Source organism: Rattus norvegicus, chromosome 9, assembly GCF_021556685.1.
Source record: "Rattus norvegicus strain SHRSP/BbbUtx chromosome 9, alternate assembly SHRSP_T2T, whole genome shotgun sequence".
NCBI lineage: Eukaryota > Metazoa > Chordata > Mammalia > Rodentia > Muridae > Rattus > Rattus norvegicus.
This window is the reverse complement of record NC_141542.1, coordinates 18,598,757-18,622,440: the sequence shown is the minus strand read 5'-3', so window position 1 is coordinate 18,622,440 and position 23,684 is coordinate 18,598,757. Positions and strand designations below refer to the sequence as shown.

At 42.1% G+C, this 23,684-nt stretch overlaps 1 protein-coding gene across 6 annotated transcripts; it reads left to right on the top strand.

The window, feature by feature from the left end:
- Positions 1–1,773: 1,773 nt before the first annotated feature.
- On the top strand, positions 1,774–23,077 carry LOC148003390 (disks large homolog 5-like). 6 transcript variants are annotated; one of them, XM_087568576.1, is made up of 7 exons: positions 1,953–2,128; positions 11,301–11,569; positions 12,960–13,094; positions 15,674–15,833; positions 17,160–17,291; positions 17,960–18,143; positions 22,292–23,077. In XM_087568576.1, exons 5-7 carry the CDS (start codon positions 17,200–17,202, stop codon positions 22,295–22,297), a joined length of 282 nt encoding a protein of 93 aa, XP_087424702.1. In that variant the 5' UTR covers positions 1,953–2,128; positions 11,301–11,569; positions 12,960–13,094; positions 15,674–15,833; positions 17,160–17,199; the 3' UTR covers positions 22,298–23,077. The 6 variants fall into 6 exon arrangements, with proteins under 6 accessions (XP_087424701.1, XP_087424699.1, XP_087424702.1 ...); XM_087568573.1 differs by lacking the exon at positions 12,960–13,094 and having other exon boundaries at positions 1,938–2,128; XM_087568575.1 differs by lacking the exons at positions 11,301–11,569; positions 12,960–13,094 and having other exon boundaries at positions 1,774–2,128.
- The last annotated feature ends 607 nt before the right edge of the window (positions 23,078–23,684 follow it).

Genomic DNA, 23,684 nt, shown 5'->3' with positions numbered 1-23,684 from the left:
ACCTGGTCTATATAGGAAAACCCTATCTTAAAAAAAATCAATCAATAAATAAGCAAATAAATAAAAAGAATTTAAAACATTTCTAAATAATATGAACACAACCACATCTTTAATAACAATTGATTTTTATTGCTGATAATTCATATAATCAATTTACAAAATGTTACATAGTGTCATATGGGAACTCAATTTCATCGTAAAATAAACCTGCTTTTCTCTTTTCATTGGTTGCTCTTAGTTTCCATATTCATACACATATATAATTTATTCTGATTATTCTCTCCCCCACATCGTCCCATTCCCTCCCCTGTGACTTAAACATATACAGTCTTCTAAATTTAGGTTTCCGATGTCTGATTTCTCTTTTATTTATTATACATTCCTTTACTTTTCCATCTATAGTTTATGATATCTTAATAAGAAACCCATTCTGTCATTAGCACTCTCTGTGCTTGATAGGAGACATTCACATTCTTCAGTAGCTTGTCATCAGTGCAGGAAGTGACATCAAGCTCTCTCTCTCTCTCTCTCTCTCTCTCTCTCTCTATCTCTGTCTCTGTCTCCCTCTCTGTCTCTCTGTCTCTCTGTCTCTTCTGTCTCTCTGTCTCTCTCTCCATCCCCTCCCCAATTGTTCTGTTTTCTAGTACAAGGACTCACACTTTAGTCTAGCCTTGAACTCAAGGCAATCCACCTACCTCAGCCTTGTGAGTGTTGGGATTGCAGGTATACACCATCTTGCCCAGTGAATTTTGTGACTCTCATACATCCCTTTACTATTTCTGAGTTATTTTTAATATTGCTGTGACCCTTTTCTAGCTTCTAGATGTAGATACATTAACTGATTAGAAGGTTTTATTTTTAAAGATTTATTTATTTATGTACATGAGCACTCTGCGAGTGTGCCTGAATGTCAGAAGAGAGCTTCAGACAGAAGAGGGCATTGGATCCCACTACAGATAGTTGTGGGTCACCATGTGGTTGCTGGGAATTGAACTTGGGAGCAATGGAGAAGCAGCGCTCTTAACCACCAAGCCATCTCTCCAACCTGATAAAAAAGATTTTAAATTTCATTCTTTTCGTGTTTGTTTGCATCTTTCTTCTTGACAACACTGTAATGGAATGTCCAAATGGTAATTAGTGGCGGTTGGTAGAAGGAGCCATATGTGTGATGCTGCCATATGTGTGAGGGGCTGGCAACAAGGTGCAGACCCAAGACCATGGCCCTGTGCCCTGAGGCTTGCCTGCTGGATGTGGGCTCTCAGCCCCATCAGGATGCCTTCAGGTGAGGACAGCAGGTGGTGGCTTGTGCCCTGCTGAGCCGGCCTAGGAGAGTGGCAACCACAATCACCATGCCCAAGCCTCCAGCCTGGGGCACCAGGAAGCTCTGGCTGTGATGGCCTCAGGTTGGTCACGGTGGGCCTGGAGGCCCGAAGAAGCCGCCCGGGCCTCCGCGGGCCCTGAGAGGGGACTGACGGGCCTGAGCGGAGCCCGGAGCTCCAAACCACACGCCTCCCCGTGTCCTGCCTCCCGGTGTTGTCTGCGCCTCGGAGTGGGCACACGTGTCCTTCCCACCCCGCAGCTCGACCGCGCCCGAGCCGGGCCTCAGGGCACGCGGAGCTCGTGGGTGAGCGCGGGGCCTGAGGGGACCGGGCGCGCGTTATATTTCGCGCCCGCAGAAGCGCGTGTGCCTGGGCGAGTTTTCCTTCCGCGGGTGCCGGCAGCCAGGGCGCCGCCGCCCAAGCTGACTCCTCTCTCTCCCTCTCCGACCCCGGCAGGGCCCAGAGGTGATTCTGCCTGCACGATGTCCTCCTTCCTGGAGACGAGCTCTTCGCAGGCGCCACGTCGCGAACAAAAAGAGAAAAGAAAAAAATGAAAAGAAAAATCAGAAGAAGCGGCCAGGGAAGGGGGCGGTAACGGCGTTGGGGGTCACCTCGGCCACGGGAGGGCGCGCTAAGACAGCGGCGGGGTTTCCAACGGAGACTGCAGCCTTGCAGTGTCCAGGGATGAAGCCCAGGCCAGCCCTGCCAGGGGACCTGTGCGTGGACCCTTAGTCCGACCTCCGGTCTGCTCCCCAGGGACAGCAAGGAGCAAGCAGGGCGGGCTGCACCTTAAGAGCAGCATCATCAAGGTAGGTAGGAGACCCGCGTCCCTCCTTAGGCTCCTTCTGGGCCCCCCCCTCCCCCGCCCTGGGAAAGCAGTGGCAGAAGGAGGCAATGCAAAGTGAGCCCATTGGGTAGGGGAAGGGAGGGTTCAGGGATGTATGGAGAGCTGAAGCAGGGATTGGAAAGCCTATGGCATTGGGAAAGAATGGAGAGGTGCTCTGGAGTGTGCATGAGAGCTGTGCTCTGACATCCCCAGAGCAACTTGGGGCTGTCACCTCTCTCCAGATTGAATTAGAATTAAATGACCTGTACCTGCCAGGGCAGGATAGGCTTTTCAGAGGCAGCTTAGCCCTGTGGCACACTCCCTGTAATGTTTCCATTGTATGTTAAAGGACAGGGATCATAGGAAAATATTTCCTTAAAACCTCAGGCAATGAATGATTATTTAATAGATTTCTTCTGATCTACTTTGTAATTGGTTGCCCCTTGCAAGAGATTGTATTTGGAAGATTTGAAATACCCTCCTTCAATTACTCGGGAAAAGGGAACATAAACAGAAATTTCCTCTTTTTTAGCCTCCAAAGCTCTGAGAGATTACAGTTCTGCATAATTTAATTCTTTCCTACCTGCTATGAGCAGGCCTCCAGATCAGCAAGTTCCTTTGGAATGGTTTTGCTTGTTTTTGTTTATTTTCCATGGTGCTGATTAGAAAGCCATGAATTTTAAATTTCAAGAGGTGACACCCAGAGTTTATGGTGGTTTCCTTCACACACTGCAGTGTAGTTGTAGCATAAAAACATACTTCTTGTGACAAGAAGTGGAAAAAGAAAGTTGATGAGCTAAGAAAAGTAGAGCCTTGAGCCAGATCAACCATTTGGCTTCCTCAAATATGGAGCAAGCATGGAATGTGGCTTTTTCAGAATCGAGGGGGTTTTTAGGATTGGGCAGTGAATGCTGTCTGGGGCTAACCCGTCCCTTTTGTGGCTGACAACCCTTAGGAGAAGGTCAGAATGTGCCAACAGCACAGAGTGGGCACTGGTGGTGTTTGAACTCAGAAGTGCTCAGGAACTGTGAAAGTTTCTCTGTTATCACCCTGGAGCCATCTAGTGAAATAGACCACTGTGATGCTGTGTAAGAGGCCATTGTGAGGGCTGGAGAGATGGCTCAGTGGGTAAGAGCACCAAGTGTTCTTCCAGAGGTCCTGAGTTCAAATGCCAGCAACCACATGGTGGCTCACAACCATCTGTAAGGAGTACTGATGCCCTCTTCTGGTGTGTCTGAAGACAGGTGCATGGTCTCACATATAAATAAATAAATCTTACAAAGATTGTCATCTACTGCAGTTTCTGTGTGGACAGGGCACAGTTGAAGGGCTTAAAAATCAAGTACATTGCCTGTCTTTAGAGATCAAGTGTATCACCTAACATTCAAACCAAGAAATGTAGTGTCTTTTTTGCTGCTTCTGTACCTTTAAGTGATGTAACTTTTCTCCTATTACATCGTTTGTTTCCATGATAGTTGTTTTCAAGTATATATGATTATCGCTCCTATTTGCAGAGCTATTCAATATTTTCATTGGTTAAATATTTGTGGTGAATTTACATTGTGATATCAGTAAAATGCTATGTGAAAATTTTAGAGAATATACCGGTTTGGGTAATTTTAATAACCTTTACCCTCAAGTGGTGGCCTGTTTTCACATTGAAAAGACTGGAATTCATTACCATCCATAGCAGGATTGATAGGGAAGCACAATGGACAGTGACAGTGTTGTTCCCTTTGACAGTAGTGGGAGCCAAGAAAGAAGTGTGACTTGCTTTTTGTGATTTACCAAATCAAGACTGAGTATCATTACTGTAGAAGGCCATGGAAAAAATGATAAAGTTTTCAGAAATCACCAGTTAAAGAAATGGTGGTTTTGTTTATATTGAATTCTGAGTTTCAAAGTTATGTTTCACTTTTCTTTATTCCTTAATGAGGCTTTTTATTAAGTTTTTTATTCACCATTACACCCTTAGATACACAGGGCTAGGATTGTAGTAGGTGCTCAATAAATCTCTGACCATCGGGGAGGAGGAATGATAAGAAAGTATGTATTTTCTGTAAGTTCTGCTAGTTTTGGGAACAGGTGGTTTTAGGTTGACCAGTTACAGCTTGGTATCTTGTCCCACATAAGACAACTTGACAGAATCCCCTTTCTGGCCATTATGTTCAACTTATTTTTGTCTTAATCATTCTTGAAAATCATGGAAGTAGTGTGGAAAATTGATTGTACCTGCAGTATAGCAAAAAAGGCCAGTCTAGATAGGTAAGCAGTTATGTTTCTCCATGAGCTGATGTCTTAAAACATCTATATTTTAGGAATTTAGTGTTGTGTTTTCTAAACGTACATCGTACAGCATACAGATAACATCGTAATAGAATTAAGGAATCTTTTGATTTAGCACCAAATTCCATAAAGCGATGACTACTGCACAGCTCTCTTGGCTATATGAATAGCCGAAATTATATTTCATTCTTTTAAAGAAATAATGAAAGTACTTAAGGTTAAGCAAAGCCCATTGGAATAGTTTACTGTGGTGTTTCTCTTTGGTTTCTTGTGCTCTTTTAGAAGACGACTTTAAGAAGTCAGGGCGGTCAGGTGGTCAGTGTGGTCAGGCAGTCATGAGCAGATGGTTAAGTGATGTATGTGCTAGGGCCCCATAGGCCAGTGAGCCCAGCCGAAGAGCAGAGGCTAGCCAGTGAGCCTGACTGAAGAGCAGAGGCTAGCCAGTGAGCCTGACTGAAGAGCACAGGCTAGACAGTGAGCCTGACTGTAGAGCAGAGGCTACCCAGTGAGCCAGGCTGAAGAGCAGAGGCTAGCCAGTGAGCCTGACTGAAGAGCACAGGCTACTCAGTGAGCCTCGCTGAAGGCTGAAGAGCAGTGATTTTAACCTTTATTTCTAAGTTCTTCCGTTTTCCTAAAATTTCTACAAAAGTTTGCCTCCATAAAGTTTGGCTTTAAAGGTTCTCCTTGCTCTCTTCTTCTTATCTCCTTTCCTCTTGCTCTTATGTCACAATAATTTCCTTACTCTCAATGCCTTACTCTCAACGCTATGCTTTACTTCTAAGTTCTTCTTGAGTTCTGTTCTCTTCAGTTCAGTTCTGTCTAAAAAGCTTTCTCTCTCTTTGTCCTCAGCATTTGTATATCTTTCTGAACACAGCATCACATGGTGAAAAGTTCACCACAAGTTTGCACAGGAATTCAAATCATAAGTTGGATAATCAGTTTAAGACAGAGAATGTTTACATGCATATCCATGAAGAGTAATCATCAGGATAAACAGTCACCATCTGTCACTAGCTCTGCACATTCATGGAGAGTTAAAAGCTGTAATTTTTATGAGAAAAGAATAAGTGAAATTACCTATAGGCAAATCCAGTCAATTATTTATGTTCAGTCCTTGCACCTATAGTAAATCATTAGTTCTCTTTTTATGAACTTTGGTTAATTGGTTTATACCCTCTTAGGATGGGCTCTAATTTGTAGATGCCTGCTTGGTATTGCAGAAGCAATTCACTCATGACACTTTAAGAAGGAAGAGTTCTCAATGCAATTTTGATTACCAGAGAAAACTTAATAGCATTCTCATTATAAAGGAGCTTAAAATTACTAATCTCATTTTAGGAATTCTTATAGAATTATAAGAATTATAGGAATTAAGACATCATCTATTTGTCTGTACATCATCATGCCAAGACAATACATCTTCATTGTTCTGTGGTGATCTGCTCAAAAGAGTAGGGTAAAGAGCATGACAAATACAGAGGCAGATACTTGCAGCCAACCATTTAGCTGAGATCAGGGTCCCCAATGGGGGAGTAAGAGAAAGGATTGAGGGAGCTGAAGGGGTTTACAGCCCCATAAGAAAAACAGTAAGAAACACCCATAGCTCCCAGGGCTGAAACCACCATCCAAAGAGTACACATGGACAAACCCATGGCTACAGCTGCATATGTAGAAGAGGATGGCCTTCTTGGGCACAAATGGGAGGAGAAGCCCTTGGTCTTGTCAAGGCTTGATGCCCCAGTGTAGGGGAAACCAGAACAGGGAGGCAGGTAGGCCTGGGTAGTGGGGTGGGTGTGGTAACACCCTCATAGTAGAAGGACGAGGTGGTTTTATAAGGGGTTTTGTAGATGGGAAAACAGGAAAACGGTTAACATTTGAAATGTAACAAAAGCCCTCTCTGGGGATGGACAGCTGCTAAGGTGCTCTGAGCCCCTACTTCCCTGCTGCCTCCCTTTGATCATGACTGTGGTGCATGGTGTCAGCCTGGGACTCTCCATGGGCTGCTGCTGGCACTGGTCCTGGCGTTCAGGGCCAAAAGCATGATGAGCAAGGAGCACATGGTTTGTCCCGATTCAGAGCTGGGCGAATGGCCACCAAAAGACAAGCACAGCTTCCTGTACGATCATGAGGTCTTCCTGGGCAAGGAGGACTCCAAGACCTTTGATAGCTAAGCCTGGACGAGAGCAGGAGAGGCTGGGGAAAATTGTTGATCCAATTGACAGTGATGGAGGCGGCCCTGTTACTACTGAGGACCTGAAAGTTTGGATCAAACATGTACAGAAAAGATACATCTACCATAATGTGGCTAAACTCTGGAAGGATTATGACAGGACATAAACGAAAAGATCTCCTGGGAAGAATACAAGCAGGCCACCTATGGCTACTACCTGGTTAACCTTGCTGATTTCCAAGATGGCTCTGATCATCACAACTTTAAAAAGTTGCCTCCATGAGATGAGAGGAGGTTTAAGGCCTTGACGGTGACCTGACAGCTACTCAGGACGGGTTCATTGCTTTTCTACACTAAGAGCATTTAGAACATATGAAGGAGATTGTAGTTCTGGAAACCCTGAAGGATATCGACAAGAACGGGGATGGGTTTGTGGACCAGGATGAGTACATTGTGGACATCTTTTCCTCACGAGGACAATTGCCCTGAGACAGACTGGATTTTGTCTGGGGAGCAGTTCAGTGATTTCCCAGATCTGAACAAGGATGGGAAGTTGGACTAGCATGTGATTCTCCACTGGATCCTCCCTCAGGACTATGACCATGTGAAGGCTGAGGCCTGGCATCTTGTGTATGAGTAAGACAAAAACAAGGATGAGTGCTAACCAAGGAGGAGATTCTAGACAACTGGACCATGTTTGTGGGAAGCCAAGCCACCAATTACGCGAAAGATCTTACCAAAATCGTGATGAATTTTGAAAGACACTCATATTCATGTGGCCAACGGTCACAGGCTTCCTGCAGATGTTCTGGGTTATTGCTATATTTGTCAAGTATATAGCAGTTGTGTCCCTAAACAATGAGAAACCTTTCTAAAGCTCAAAAAAATCATACATTGCACCAAACAATAATAGTAGGAGATTTAAACACCCCACTTTCATCAATGGACAGATCAGGGAAATAGAAATTAAGCATAGACATAGAAAGACTAACAGAAGTTATGAACCAAATGGATTTAACATATATTTATAGATCATTACACCCTAAAACAAAAGGATATACCTTCTTCTCAGCATCTCATGGTACCTTCTCCAAAATTGACCATATAATCGGTCACAAAACAAGCCTCAACAGGTATAGGAAGATAGAAATAATCCCATGCATCCTTTAAAAAAACCACGGACTAAGGCTGCTGATCAATAACAACAAATAAGACAGAAAGCCCACATATACATGGAAGTTGAAGTCAATGAAAACTTGGTCTTTGGAGACATAAGAAAGAAATTAAAGATTTCTTCGAATTTAATGAAAATGAAGATACAACATACCCAAACTTATAGGACACAATAAAAGCAGCGCTAAGAGGAAAACTCATAGCTCTGAGTGCCTGCAAAAAGAAACAAGAGAGAGCATATGTCAGCAGCTTGACAGCACACCTAAAAGCTCTAGAAAAAAATTAAATAAACCCTAGAGGAGTAGAAGGCAGGAAATAATCAAACTCAGGGCTGAAATCAAACAAGAAGATACAAAACCAAGTATCAAAAGAATCAGTAACCCTGGAGTTGGTTCTTTGAGAAAATCAACAAGATAAATAAACACTTTGCCATACTAACCAGCGGTCACAGAGAGTGTATCCAAATTAATAAAATCAGAAATAAAAGTGAGACATAACAATAAAATCTGAAGAAATTAAGAAGATCATCAGATCCTACTACAAAAACATATTCAACAAAACTGTAAAATGTGAAGGAAATGGACAATTTTCTATACAGATACCAGGTACCACAGTTAAATCAGGAACAAATAAACCATCTAAACAACCCCATAACTCATAAAGAAATAGAAACTGTTATTAAACATCTCCCATCCAAAAAGAGCCCAGAACCAGATGGATTTATTGCAGAATTCTATCAGACCTTCATAGAAGACTTCATACCAATACTGCCCAAACTATTCCGCAAAATAGAAACAGACAGAGCACTACCAAATTCCTTCTACGAATCCACAATTACTCTTATACCTAAACCACACAAAGATACAACAAAGATAGAGTAATTCAGACCTATTTGCTTTATGAATATTGATGCAAAAATGCTCAATAAAATTCTTGCAAACTGAGTCCAAGAACACATCCAAACAGTCATCCATCATGATCAAGTAGGCCTCATGGCAAGGATGCAGGGATGGTTTAATATACAGAAATCCATCAACGAAATAACCATATAAACAAACTCAAAGGAAAAAAGACACACATGATCATTTCCTTAGATGCTGAGAAATCATTTGACAAAATTCAATACCCTTTCACTAATAAAGTCCTGTTAAGATCAGGAATTCAAGGCCCATATCTAAATATAGGAAAATGCAAAATATATCCAACCAGGAGCTAATATCAAACTAAACTGAGAAAATTGAAGGAATCCCACTAAAATCAGAGACTAGACAAGGCTGCCCACTCTTTCCCTACTTTTTCAATATGGTACTTAAAGTCCTAGCCATAGCAATCAAACAATGAAAGTAGGTCAAAGGGATAAAAATTAGAAGGGATGAAGTCAAAACACTAATATTTGAAGATGATATGATAGTATGCTTAAGCAACACCAAAATTCCACCAGAGAACTACTTAACCTGATCAACAACTTCAGCAAACTGTCCAAGCATAAAACTAACTCAAACAATTCAGTAGCCTTCCTCTACTCAAAGGGTAAAAAGGCTGAGAAAGAAATTAAGGAAATGACACCCTTCACAATACTCCCAAATACTATAATATAACTTGCTGTTACTTGAACCAAGCCAGTAAAAAAATCTGTACGACAAGAACTTCAAATCTCTGAAGAAACTGAAGAAGATCTCAGAAGATGGAAAGATCTCTCATGCTCATAGATTGGCAGGATGAATATGGTACAAAAAAATGGCCTTTTTGCCAAAAGCAATCTACAGATTCAATGACATCACCATCAATATTCCTACTCAATTCTTTATAAAGGTAGAAAGTGCAATTTGCCATCATTCGGTATACCATGAAACCCAGGATAGCAAAAACTATACTCAACAATAAAAGAACTTCTGGGGGAATCACCATCTCTTACCTCAAGCAGTATTACAGAGCAATAGTTTGTATGGTATTGGCATACAGAGAGGCAGATCAGTGGAACATAATTGAAGACACAGAAATGAACCCACACACCTATGGTCATTTGATCTTTGACAAAGGAGTTAAAACATCCAATGGTAGAAACATAGCATTTTTAACAAATGGTGCTGGATCAACTGGAGGTCAGCATGTAGAAGAATGCAAGTTGACCCATTCTTATTGCCCTGGACAAAGCTTAAGTCCAAGGGGATCAAGGGCCTCCACATCAAACCAGATACACTAAAATTAATAGAAAAAAAAGTAGGAAAGAGTCTCGAAGACAAGAGCACTAAGGAAAATTTCCTGAACAAAATACCAATGGCTTATGCTTTAAGATCAAAAATCGACAAATGGGGGGACCGCATAAAACTGAAAAGCTTCTGTAAGGCAAAGGACAGTGTCATTAGGACAAAAAGGCAACCAACAGATTGGGAAAGAATCCTTACCAATTCTGCATCTGATGGTTGGTAATATCCAAAGTGTACACAAAACACAAGAAGTTAGAGTACAGAGAGCCAAACACCCCTGTTAATAAATGGGGTTCAGAGGTAAAGAAAACATTCTCAGCTGAGGAATATCGAACAGCTGAAAAGCACCTAAAGAAATGCTCAACATCCTTAGTCATCAGGGAAATGCAAATCAAAACAACCCTAAGAATCCACCTCACACCAGTCAGGATGTCTAAGATCAAAAACTCAGGTGACAACAAATGCTGGTGAGGATGTGGAGAAAGAGGAACACTCGTCCATTGTTGCTGGGATGGCAAACTGGTACAAGCACTCTGGAAATCAGTCTGAAGGTTCCTCAGAAAATTGGACATTGCACTACCTGAGCACACAGCTATACCTGTCCTGGGCATATACCCAAAAGATACTCCCTCATACAACAACACACATGCTGCACTAAGTTCATAGCAGCCTTATTCATAATAGCCAGAAGCTGGAATGAACCCAGATGCCCTTCAACAGAGGAATGGATTCGAAAAATGTGGTACATCTACACAATGGAGTACCACTCAGCTATCAAAAACAATGCTACGTTCAATTCATAGGCAAATGGAAAGAACTAGAAAATATCATCCACAGTGAGGTAATCCAATCACAGAAAAACACACTTGGTATGCTGTTGGGAGCGATGGCCTTGAAGCCCTCCATTATTGATGTTATTATTATGGTTAGAAGTAAGTATGATGGGGTTCATGGAAAATCCCCAGCCAGCTGCAGAAGACTAATACAAATGTGGTGGTCAAGATGAATAATCATATGATAACGTGTGACGTTAAGATACCCAATGTCATGACCTGTAACCTTTCTGAAAAACCAACATCCTGCTGACTAATAGATATGACAAACCTGTGACCTTTCTGACAACCTGTCAACATCAGCCAATTCCCTGACCACATGAATATTGTGTCCTTGGCGTGGGTAAATGTTTCTTACTTCTCTCCTCTCTCTGTTACCCTTTTTATGGTACAAATTCAGCCTTGGGGAAAAATAAAATTGTCGCCTTGATCAGACTCTTGTCTTGGCGTCCTTCTTCACATCTCTTCTCCCTCATTCTCTTCCAGATACTCAGCACCCCTCATTGACGATATGCACTCATTGATAAGTGGATATTGACCAAAACCTCGAATTACCCAAGATGCAATCTACAGATCTCAGGAAACTCAAGAAGAAGGATGACCAAAGTGCAGATGCTCACATTCGTTCTTAAAATGGGGAACAAAAATATCCATAGGAGGGGATATGGAGGCCAAATCTAAAGCAGAGACTGAAGGAACAGCCATTCAGAGTCTGCCACACATGTGGCCCATATATATACAACCACCAAAACTAGGTAAGATTGATGAAGCTAAAAAGTGCTTACTGAAAGGGACTGGATATACATCTCCCCTAAGAGACACATCCAGGGCATGTCAAATAAAGAGGTCAGAGCTAGCAGTAAACTACTGAACTGAGAACAGGACGCCCTTTATGGGAATTAGAGGAAGGATTCCAAGAGCTGAAGGGCTTGCAACCCCATATGAACAGCAATGCCAACCAAATAAACCACTAGCAAAAGACTATACATGGACTGACCCAGGGGTCCAACTGCATATGTAGGAGAGACTAGCCTTGTTGGGGCACCTGTGGAAGGGGAAGCCCTTGTTCTTAACAAGGTTGGACCCTCAGTGCAGTGGAATATCCAGGAAGGGGTTTCTAAGTGGCGTGGATTGGGGGACCATACATATGGGAGAGGGCACGGCAGGGGGGCTTATGGACCAAAAGCTGGGAAAGGGAATAAGGTTTGAATAAAAAGTATATATCTATTAAAAAAAATAAAATTTTAAAAAATGATAATAATACTAAGAAATAATCAAAAAAAGAAAATGTGAATAAGAAAGAAATTTTAGGATTTGGAAAAAGATGAATGCCAGGTATTTGAAAAACTGTATGACCATGTAAACACTTTAATATACTTGAGAAATTTTTTACATGTTAATGAACTGCATCTTTTTTTTAAATAGTGAATGGAAATCCAGTCCCTTCCTGGCTGTGAGGCTAGGGATCCAGATGTAGTGGAATTCATTATTTGTTGGTCCTGAACCTTTGAGTCTGCTTCTAACTCAGCTTATGCCAAGGAAATTAGGCCAGGGTGATATCTAAGCCATTGACTAAACTATCTGGACTAACAATCACAGGTGAAATTCCACCTTGTAAATGGGAGGAGCGGAATAAAAGATACCTTTAAGGATTTAAAAAAAATGAAATGTACCCCAAAAAAATCCAATAAAAATGTTTAAAATAAAAATAACTTAGGAAATACAAAATACTGGGGTGCCATTCCACAATCATGATGTGTTTCTTCGGTGATAGCTTACAGGTTAATTTACTTCTCTATAACTGTTTTCTTATTTGAAAGTAAGTAATGGCATCATCTGTGGAGTGATGGTGAGAACAAAAGCTTTGCCTAACTTGAATAATCGATCCCTCCTGAGCATGTGCTTAACATTCTAAGCACAGGGAAATTTCCTGAGGTGATTAAAGAACAAAATCCAAACATAAAACAGGAACAACAACGATTTAAAAACATTCTGCACTCTGGGTATGAAGGCATGTTACAACTTTAATCAGCTTTGTAGGTATTTCTAATAAACACACAAGAAACAAAAATCCTATCACAGTCCTAGCAGTTGCATCCAACAAAGAGAGAGCTGTGAGGTAGTGTGTGCTGCTTCTTTCCCCAGATACCCCTGGGCCTCAGGCCTGCACCCAGTGAGCTGGACCAAGAGCAGCCAGGTTGAAATTCCTGCTGCCATGGCAGGATTCTGCAGGAACATTTCCCTTTGACAACAAGGAACCTGTGTGGAGGAGACCTCTTGGTGAGTCCTCAAGGACTCTACTGTCCTATTCTACAGGGAGAAGCCCTGCCAGGTCTTTGGCAAGGCCAGCCAGTTGTATGGGGAAGTCTCTGGTCCTGTGGCAGAGGGCGAGGAATGGCAGAAAGAATGGCAGCTCCACTGAGAGCAAAGGCTACCCCTTCTAGGCCTATGACCTCCTAATTAATTTATCTTTTCACCCGATGCCCTATTCACATTTTCTTACTATCATACAACTGTGATCTTGATGAGCAGCTGGGCTCTTGTTTTCTTAATCAGTTCTTTGTTGTCACAGACGTTTTTAACTTACTCCAGCCCCTGAGAATTATTCATACCTTCTGTATGCAGTAGGACCCTTGGTGGGACTGTCATCTCAAAAATAGAATATTCGGTAATCCAAAAGATTGGACTCCAGTTTACCTCAGGCCAGGAAAGAAGTCAGCCACCATTAGTAAAAGAGCAAGGGAAAAATTACATAGGAAAAACAAGTGGCTTAATCAGAAGAAAAGATCCTCAACTTCTAAGGCCCACATATCTGCACCCCTCTCTTCTGAGCTTTGTATAGTGATGTTGTATAACTCCAGATGGTAGTAAAAGGCAGAGTTCTTCCCAGAAAGGTCAGACATGATTTTCACTCTTACATCTCTGAGGTGGGCTGGCATTATAGCACACATTCATGTTGAATTATTATAACACCTATGATAAGAAGACAGAATCCATATATCACAATGCCAAATAGACTCCCTCCTGAACGTATGGACCTATTAAAATTGAGGTTCAACCTGAACTCAGGCCATTCCACTCCCTTCCCATCCTCCTGATTCTTATGTTTGCTACAAGTAAAAGATCATGGTGCAGTCCCCAATATTCTCATACCTAGACTTGTCTATTCACGAAGAATGATATTGGAGAAGTGAAGGCTATATAGTTACAATGTAGTAACACAAGGTCCAAGTTGACATTTGCTCACTGATGTCCAATTTAATTGTCTTGTTATATTTGAGAAAGGGAGGATGTCCTACATAATATATAAAACGGACAGAAATTTATTATTTTATATATGCACTGTAGTTGATCACTATGTTCCCAATTAAAAGGAGTTTTTATTGCAAAAAAATAGGATTATAGACCATTGATTTTGTGAAATACATGGATATGTAAATGGAAACAATGTCGGCTTTCAAGGACTGCACAGTAAGCAAATATTTCCAGGTTTTATACACTCAGAGGTATAGAAGAAATATATTGGCCTCCAGAAAAAGGGAAAAGCTTAGGAATCGAAATGTGTGTCACAGGCATTGTCTCGAGAAGTAGATTTACTTTTAAGAAAAATCTCCCTCCTCCTTGGTCCCTAGAGTTTTGGGTGCTAAAGAAAATCTGTTCTCCAATTCAGGGTTGTAAGCAACCCTTCCCAGCAAAAGCATTGTTGACTTCTAATGAAGCAGAGAGACATATCTAGCTTTGAAATAGAGGTTGCCAAATGGTATTCCCAGTGACACATGGGAGACTGGAGGAAAGGGTCCCCACATAAATTCATCAGTGTGGGGAGAGCTGGTTAATAGGTAGGCCATAGAATTTTCCAGTGACATCACCAGTAAGCCGTTCACTGGACACTCTATTGTATCTAAGAGATCCTTAGAATCTTCTGTGATGTCACCAGTGTTGTGGTGACACCAACTGCCTTTGGGATATTACTTCAGTTCCCTTTGGGTTCACAAGCAGGCATGTTTCGCCAGCTGCTCAGGCTATTTCATAAGGAAAGTGTTGATCAAGGAGAGACCGCACCAGGTCAGAGGGAAGCTCAACCCCTCTCTAGTGAAACAGGAAGGAGGAAATCATTCTTGGGAAGGCTTGGTGAGTCGTGGGCAGAGTTGGGGAACATCCTCAAGGAGGTAGGTTTGAGATGTGCCTTCTAAGACTAGGCCTTACAAGCAGGAGCCTTGGGATTTTTCAAAGGCAAACCAAGAGTCAGGAGTTCCTGATCTTTAATTTGAGAGAAAGCCATAAAGTGGTAAGACTTCAGTGTCTTTTCTTGAAGCTTTTTAACTGTGAGTGTCAATGAATGGCAGGAGGAGGCACTGTGAGATTAACAATGTGACCATCCATGGTTGGGAGTTGAAGCACTTCATCCTCTAGATTACTGTAGGTTACATAAGTCTCTGATGGCGAGAACAAAGAAGGATGCACCCCTAGTCATGAATTGAGTTCTCAGACACTTTGGGCTGGACCACACTTGCTTAGAGCTTGATGGTGCTAAGCATTATGAACTCATTATGAACTCCAGGATTATCTGCACCACATCTGATATGAGATAACAATGTCGCAGATGTTTATGTCTCAGTCAGATTATAACTTTCAGTTCCGGTGATTGTGTAATAGTGAGTGTGGCACGTGTATGGCATTAGAGGTTGGGAAGAGGGACATAGCTTAAGAATCAACATTTAAGAAAGCTTTTCTGCTCTTTCAGGGATTCACCCAGTCTCTACAATTTCCCCTTCCTCAACCTCCTTTTCGGATTCAGAATGATCTATTCTGCCCATTGGTTCAAATATGCAAATTCACTTGGGTTTATCTGTCCACAGGATTTGGTAGGAAGGCATCATCCCAAAATGTCATCAGTCAGCAAGAGGAGTGTCTAAAGGAACTGGAGGAACTCAAATTTGAAATCCAGAAGTGTCAATTCGAGAGGGATGAACTTTATCAAATCCTGGATCTTTATATCTATGATGAGTGGGACCACAGGTAGTCATTATGCCCAGTAACCTGTTCACTGTCTTGCTCTCTCTCTCTCTACTACCTCAAGATTTACTCATAGCACGAGAAAGTTTCACCTCTCATCCTGGATTTTAAGGAGATTTGGCAGGCATTTGCTTGTGAGATGAGCTAGGTGCTGTGTGTTTAGGGTCAACCACTTTTGTACTTGACCCTGAGCCTCTTGGATTAGCATTGGTTCTGTCAACAGCTAGAAGGACCTTGTCACACTTGCTGCAACTGTGTGTGTGAATGAAATGCCTGCACGTCATCACTCTTTCCTCTGATTTTGTTCATTATACACTGATTCTATGGCACCTCTATGCATGTAGTTGGCATTCTAAATGTGTTTGGATATGGGTTGGTATGTATGTATGTGGAAGTATATGTGGTGTTTTACTCAGGGTCAGGAGGTCTGGGACCTTTGATGGGGTCTGAGGATTTGTTTGATCAACAGTTTGCAGGTCATGATAGTGATGAGTACGTGGAGGCCCACACTGATCAACACAGCACTTTGCTCCTTCTGTATACCTTGGTGGCACACAGGACTCTCCCGAGGGGAGGAGGTGCTATAAATCCTCTTCCCTGTCAAACTTAGTTATGCCCTCTGGGAATTCATGTAATGATAGAAACCAAGGATTGAGTATACCTGCTATCAAAACAAGAGAAATGTCATCACAGCTTTCTCTTGGGCCCAAAGCTGTGGCACAGACTGGAGGAATCTTCTTCCTTAACTAGTCAATTCCATCATGCTAACCTTGCCAGCTCTGGAAGGGCAGGTCCCTCCAATTGGTACCGTGACTCTGTTGTCCTGTGCCCAGGATAATAAACTTAACCAGTACAAATACTTTGAAGGAGCAAGTATGTGGTACATACTGAGTTTAAGTAATAGAGAGAACAGTCTGATTTTACCTAATTTGTTTCACCTGCTTTGATCTTTAGTTTTTCATTTTTTTAACTATCCAGGGATTGTTTATTGTGACCTAGAAATGGTCACTGTGGTCTTGACAGTTGTTATTCCCAAACAGGCAGCTCTCAGGCTCTGCCCCCTCCTATATAGTGAGTCTTTGCAGAACCATATCTCTCAGGATTCCAAGGAGTCCTTATTTCAAAACAAATGTTTGCTTATTTACATAGAAATATTTTCTGTGGATTGAGTCTCACTGTTGGGTTTTGGTCTGGTTTTTGACTTTGCCATTTTCTTCCCTTCCACCATTCCTTGAATTTGAAATTTTTTATTATATATTTTTATTTACATTTCACCTAATTCTGAAATCGTGAGTTCAAAACATTATTTGTTCCTTTGGCCTAACCCAGGCTGCATGTCGAATTGCCAGTCCTTCAATCTGAACATGAGATGAGAATGATGGCTATGCAAATGATGACCAACTCAATAAGTGATGCCATGGAGAGGTACAAGGAGCTCATACAAGTGAACAGTTCCTACCGGTGAGTCGCTGACAGAGAAGAGAACCCAGCACTAGGCAGGGAATGCTTCTGTCCTGTATGACTTTAACAAAGGTCAGGGCTCTGGTTCTGTAGTGTCTGACTCTTAACAAGAAGGCTGCCTCCTGGCAAGGGTCTTAGATTTGTAGCTCTTGGACTCAGTTGTTGTACATGTGAAGGGTGTAGAAGACCCTCCAATTGTTATTTTCCCCGTTAAAGATCCTCTAGATAGAAAAGGTTTGCACCATGATGGGAATATCAATCAACTCTGAATCTCTAGGACTCTGACAGGAGATTTAAAGATCTGTGATCCATGAGAAACACATGGCAAGATTGTATAGCTATTGGGTCTTCAACTAGCCCTCAGAGGGGCTTTTCCCACAACGTGAAGATGGTTTCACCATACCATGGACATACGAGCTCCCTTATGGACCATCTCTTCTTCCTTGATTTATATAAACCGTCTTAGTGTCAGGATTTTCAGAAGTACTTTGATTCTTGTGGAATGTGCCCTCTGGATTTGACCTCCTCTAATTGGTGCTAACTTTTATAGTGTGGCTCTATTCTGGGGATTTCTGAGGATGAGGACCCTTGAAGGGATGATTGGACTTGCAGGAGTGACAGGCAAATAGAAGCTGGCTGGGATTTACCATATTTTGTTTGTGGTTCAGCATCAGGCACTCCCAGCTCCTTCGTGAACAAGCTCAATTGAAGAACAATATACAGATTTTGCTGAATGAGAAGAGAGAACTGCTGGTGGAGCAGACTGAACTGCCAGCATCCTCTGTGGAGACAAAGAGGCTCTGGGAAGAGGCCGGAATGAACATCTGTGACCCCAGTGCCACGCAACAGCAGGTAGGGTTAGGCCTCAGGGTCAGGTTGTCCTCAGGTCTTACCATAAACATAGACAAACCAATGTAACTGTCTATTGACTGATCCATGTCCTGACCTAGGTCTCATCCAAGTGTTCATTCATGTGATGGTTTACAAGGCCCTCTGTTGAGATAGCCCCTTTTCAAGAAACTGCATGTTTGGAAAGCAAATGCTCCTGCTCTTTGAGAATCTGCACTTCATTAAGGGAGATAGGTTGATCACACAGCACAGCACTACATGCCATTATGTATGGAGGGTGGTATGTGGGAACCCCTCTTTAGACTAGAACAGGGCTTTGAGGGATGAAGCAAAAGCCTGGAGCTCATTTTTTTTACAGGGTTCGTGTGAGACTCAGGAAGTAAGTAGTTTTCAAGGAGGAGAGCCTGGTGGAAATGCCAAAGAAATGGGTCTCATTGTCATTTGTGGTGGCTTTTGTTCTTCCTCCCCTCATGTCCCTGTATATGAAGATGGTGACTTCATGCTTCATAGATCTTGGGTAACTACAGAGCCTGTGTATCAGCATGTCAGTCCTGTCTTATTTGAGTGCTCCTGCAGAGTTCATAACTGGGCCTTACAACCTGAAGCTGGTTAGAAGAGCAAGGATGTGGAAAAGGTTTCTCAAAGGCTGAGGGTTGCCATGAGAGATTTGAGACTTCAAGAACAAAGTTATCAGTATATACCCCCAATTATCAAGAAAGGTGCATTGCTGTGCTGACCTGCATCTTAGGGAGCATGCGGGGAGGCCAGTTCATGACATGCAGTTTTGTCCAGTCATTATCTAACTTAGTCCTTTAAGCCTAGGTCTCTCAACAAACATGAAGCTTCCTGTTTTGTGCTGGCCAGCAGTCTTTGCATCATTCGTCCAGTTCCAAGTGGAGCCCCCTCTCTTATTTGTCTCCACACATTCTTAAACCATTCAGCTATTTTAAAAATAAGGATTAGATTTCTTCACTTTACCTGAACAGAGTTATCGCCCGGGAAGTTTCTGGATTGTCTTATTGGCTTCACCATGATCTTGCATGGAATCCTAGAGTGCATCCCTCTGCTGACATTTCTTTGCTGACTATATCATGGGCACTGCATTCTCACAGGATAGATTCCCTCTCAATATTGTACACAGTGCTGCATTCCAGAAAATTCACTGTATGTTATTTATTTAGCCTTTTTCTGACTGACATTGAGGTTGTTTTAATATCACATGAACTCTAATGTGATGAAAAGTTCCTGGGAACTGACCATTAGTTACTGTCTTCTCTGATGCTTCCAAAGTCTTCTATGAAGGAAACAGGGTAGTTTTAGTGAGGGGCCTATGATGAGTCAGCATAGCGCTTGATGGAGTCTTTTCCTAGAAATCTCTCTTGGGGATTTGATGTTGTGTTGTTTAGGCTATCTGTGCAGAACATGTAACTTACTTGTCGGACCAGTAAGTATCTGCATAGAAAGGTTTCCTGAAGTGGAAATGAGTACAGGCCAGGGCAGCACAGCCTGCTTGAGTCTAAGAGACTTGTACACAGCATTGTTCCCAGTAATTCCTCACTCAACAGGAAATGTGCTGCACAAGATCAAAGTTTTCATTTGTGCGTGCAAGTGAGTATCTGTGTATGTCTGTGTGTGTGTGTGTGTGTGTTTGTGTGTGTGTGTGTGTGTGTGTGGTGTGTGGGTATATGTGTGTGTGTGTGTGTGTGTGTTTGCATTAGTGAACGTGTGTTTCCCTCTATTTCCAAGTTTCATGAGAAAAGTACTCTAAGTGTTCACTTTACATCCATGAAACATGAAATAGAGCTGCCCAGTCATTTAGCATCTCCATCTAGCTCTGTACAGCAAAAGGACACTTAAATTACTAATTTATTCTGTTTCCAAAAATTTCAGAACAAAATTATCTTGTGAAGTCTGGGGGAGGAGTGGAAATATGTTCAAGTGAGTCGTGTTTCACAGGGGTAACAAATGGTACAGGCCTAGAGCTTGCAGGTCCCTTTTTGTTATGGTGTAGAAGCAGGACAATACAATCCTTTAGAAATGCAACCCCCAAAAAGAGGACACAAAAACACCTGTAAAGTTAGATTTTCAAGTGATTAGGGGCAAAACTACTGATCTGCATTGAAATCCTTTGGAGCACATCAAAGGAATGGAGTACTGGGAGGCAAGGGCAAGGCTTCTCTAGAAAAATCCATGAGTTTATTCTGCTTCTCTGTTCTTTGTGAATTGTGAAAGCCCACTGGAAGGTTATGTCACTCACTGTGTCTTCTCCAAGGTTGCTTTCCACATTGCTTGCTACCATTTCTTCCGAGCTACCTTGGCACACTACAACTTCCCCTAGATGTTTGGCTTGGATTTTATTCATTGAGAATTTGAGTTGCTTGGAATTGTATCGTCATCCAGAAAAAGTCCCATAGCTATGCTGTGGTGCAAGAATAGGGCAGTTTCAGGAAATCCCTTTAGGTGCACAGTTAATCCAAAGCGCTCCTCTATGTTCTCTGTGTAGCATTCTGCAAGTGCTGTCAATCAACATCATTTTCTCTCAGTTAATTTCAGCCTCAGTGGGTTAGGAGAAATGATGAGCTTCAAATGGGTCTGACAGTGTAAGAACAGGTAGCCCTATGAGAAGCCATGTTCAGAAAGTGGAACAGAAGTTTTAGTTAACCCAGTGATTCCACAACAAGGAGTAGGTATTGCCATTGCAATTAGGAAGCATCAATGTTCTAGTGGTCCCAGAGTAACCTTGAAGGAGAATCTATCCAGACGTCCATCAGCCAAGGAGTAAAAGTGTACCATACGATGGAGCCCTTCCATAGATTCTGATTCAGTGTGAGATAATCCATGCAAGCTTTTACTTACTTATCAAATTATCTGTGGAACAATCACATTACGGGGAGAAAATTTGTTGATTTGGATCCTGGTTATGGAGATTTCCTATGATTCTAGCTTTGGGCATGAAGTCACTCAGGCTATGGTAAAGACAGCTCCGTTTAGAAGAAGTTGCACACTTTGGGGAAAGTCTGAAAGAGTGAACAAGAACATGAGTCTAGTCCACCACCAACATATGATCCTTTACTGAGCAACAAGACAGCTCTACACAGCCTTTGGGACTTGCTAAGCCAGATTGTTAATGGGGAAGAACCCTGAGTCTATGACGGTTTATGGGAGGACAGCACATCACTGACTGAGCTGTCTATAGGCTCTGGCCACTATGTACATATCCCACTCAACATTTGTTTTTATGCCTCCAGCGAATCCTGGGGAATCTTTACATTAAGCATTAATGTTCAGGTAGGAACACAGGCTGGAAGAAGCCATTTGAATATCCTTCCCTATATAAATACCCTTTTTGGGTGGATGACCACCCCACCTGGATTTCAGCTTCAGGCAGTTAAAGAGCTACTCAGAGTATTGTTCTGGTACAGTTCATGTGAATTTTGCCCATGAAACAATATATATATGATCCTCTGGATTTCTTGCTATGTTCTACTCCTTTCTTCCTGTGATCTCTCCGGAAAGATCTGAGGACATTTTCTCTTCTGTCCTCTCACAAATTGCCTTACACTAGCCATAGACTTACAGGGGTGCTGTTCTGTTTCTACATCACAATCACCTTTAATGTCCGTGTGTACGCTGGGAAGATTTGCATGGAGCACATTCTCAGTGATTACAGGATCTGTGCGGTGAGCATGAATTTGAAGTGAGATGGCTTCTCTGTGTATTTGCAGATACAGTGGTTACAAATGGAAACTAGACGGGTTCCTTCAGTGCTAACATAATCAGAAGTTTCACCTCAATTCTGGGCATGTTCTCCAGAAAGAATCCACATGGTATTCTAGGTTGCTCATACCTCTCTTGAACTCAGATTCAGACATAGCTAAAATGTTATTATTCAATGTCATATACCTGGACCAGTGGGAAAAAATGCTCATTTTTCTCTTAATCCCAGTACAGTGCATAGTCCACAGTTCAAATTCTAGCAGTTTGAAAGTTGAGATATAAATCCAAGCCCAGGTACTCTATGACACTTGGGGATGCAGGGACTGACCTCAGCTGACAGGTCATGCTGGATTGTCCAACTGAATAGAGCTGATGTAAGAGGGAGAGCTGAATTGACAACCACTCACTAAACCTTTTTTCCCTTGCTCTACTAGGTCTGAAATTCTCCAGCAGAAACTCGAACATGACACAGTCCAGGACAAGAACTCCCTTGGAGAGAAGAGCTACAGGAGGAGAACTAAGTGTGCACAGCAAATACACCACTATTGCGTCTCATCTGTAGTGTCCATAGCAATTGTGGACTGCATTTTCCTCCTTTAGTTTGATTTCTTTGGATTGAATACGCTGTATTTTCACCTTGCCTCTCTCCAGCAAGGGTGCACTTTTTGAGGGACTCAGAGAAGTGCTGATGCACATCAATCAAGAGCTGCTGGTCATCCAGAAAGACTGTGCACGTGTAAATTTGTACTTGTCCTGATGGGTCATCCAGAAGAGTTTCATGGAGATCAGTTCACAATATTGGAAAGTCTTTGTGACAAAGTCTGTAATATCATTTATGCTCAGTATTGGTAGGCTTTTTCCTTAATACCCCCACTCCAACAAAACAGTCCTACTTCCACTCTCTTGAAAGGATTATTACCATCACTAACTGCTTGTCTACTATTTCTCCAAGGCAAGCCACAGGCTATAAGTCTATTCTGCAAAAGGAGCAGCAAAAATGCTTAGTGCAATTCCTCTATTTAAAGTTTGGTTAATTTTTAATTGTTTTGGTTATTTGGTTTTCCTTCTATTCATTTGAAGATTTGTTATTTATCTGTTGTTGTTTTTTTCATTTCCTTTTCTATTTTGATAAGGATATAGACTGTATATATTGACTACATGCATCTGGTTACTATCAAGTAAATTGGATGTATTCTGGTCAATAAAGGAGTAATCTCAAACTCTTCACTCTTAAGAACCTTCTTTATTGATTATTAGTGTCAACATCTGAAGTCCCACAGGTATCAGGGAGGGATGGATCTCTGCATTCTCATGGGGACTGGGCATCAAATCACTTCCCAGTCAGACTGAGTTTCAAAGGCAGTCATACAGTCACTGTTCACTGTGTTTCCAACTCTGAATTTCAACTTCATCATGCATATATTACCCACTGTGTATGCTTGCTGTCAAATATATAGTTACCTCTAAATTATACTCTGTCGATGACAGTTTTGACCAAATTAATAGGATAAACATTAATTTTTCTGTAACACCTCCCAGGACATATAAACATGGTATAAGGGAGTTTAAAGCCATCGGGAATCCTGCACCCAAATCCCGGGGCAGAAAATGATGAACACCCAGGAATGCAGACAATCCTGAGACCACAGGAAACAAAGCCACTTCTGACCAGCACTGCCCACATCTCTGGCCCAATATTAATCTGCATGGTGCCTCTGGAAACAGGAATAAAAGAGCAGTCAGTGGCAGGAACCTGCTTGGTCCAGCCTGGACCCAGAACCTACCTGGGCCCTGAGCATATTTGAAGAAAACCATAGGCATACAATT

Excerpts from the sequence above, each read along its gene's own strand:
- LOC148003390 (XM_087568571.1), top strand. The coding sequence starts at position 14,816 with ATGTTTCGCCAGCTGCTCAGGCTATTTCATAAGGAAAGTGTTGATCAA. Across the intron at positions 14,946-15,673 it reads ATCATTCTTGGGAAGGCTTG|GATTTGGTAGGAAGGCATCA; the intron begins GTGAGTCGTGGG and ends ATCTGTCCACAG. Across the intron at positions 17,292-17,959 it reads CAAGTGAACAGTTCCTACCG|CATCAGGCACTCCCAGCTCC; the intron begins GTGAGTCGCTGA and ends TTTGTGGTTCAG.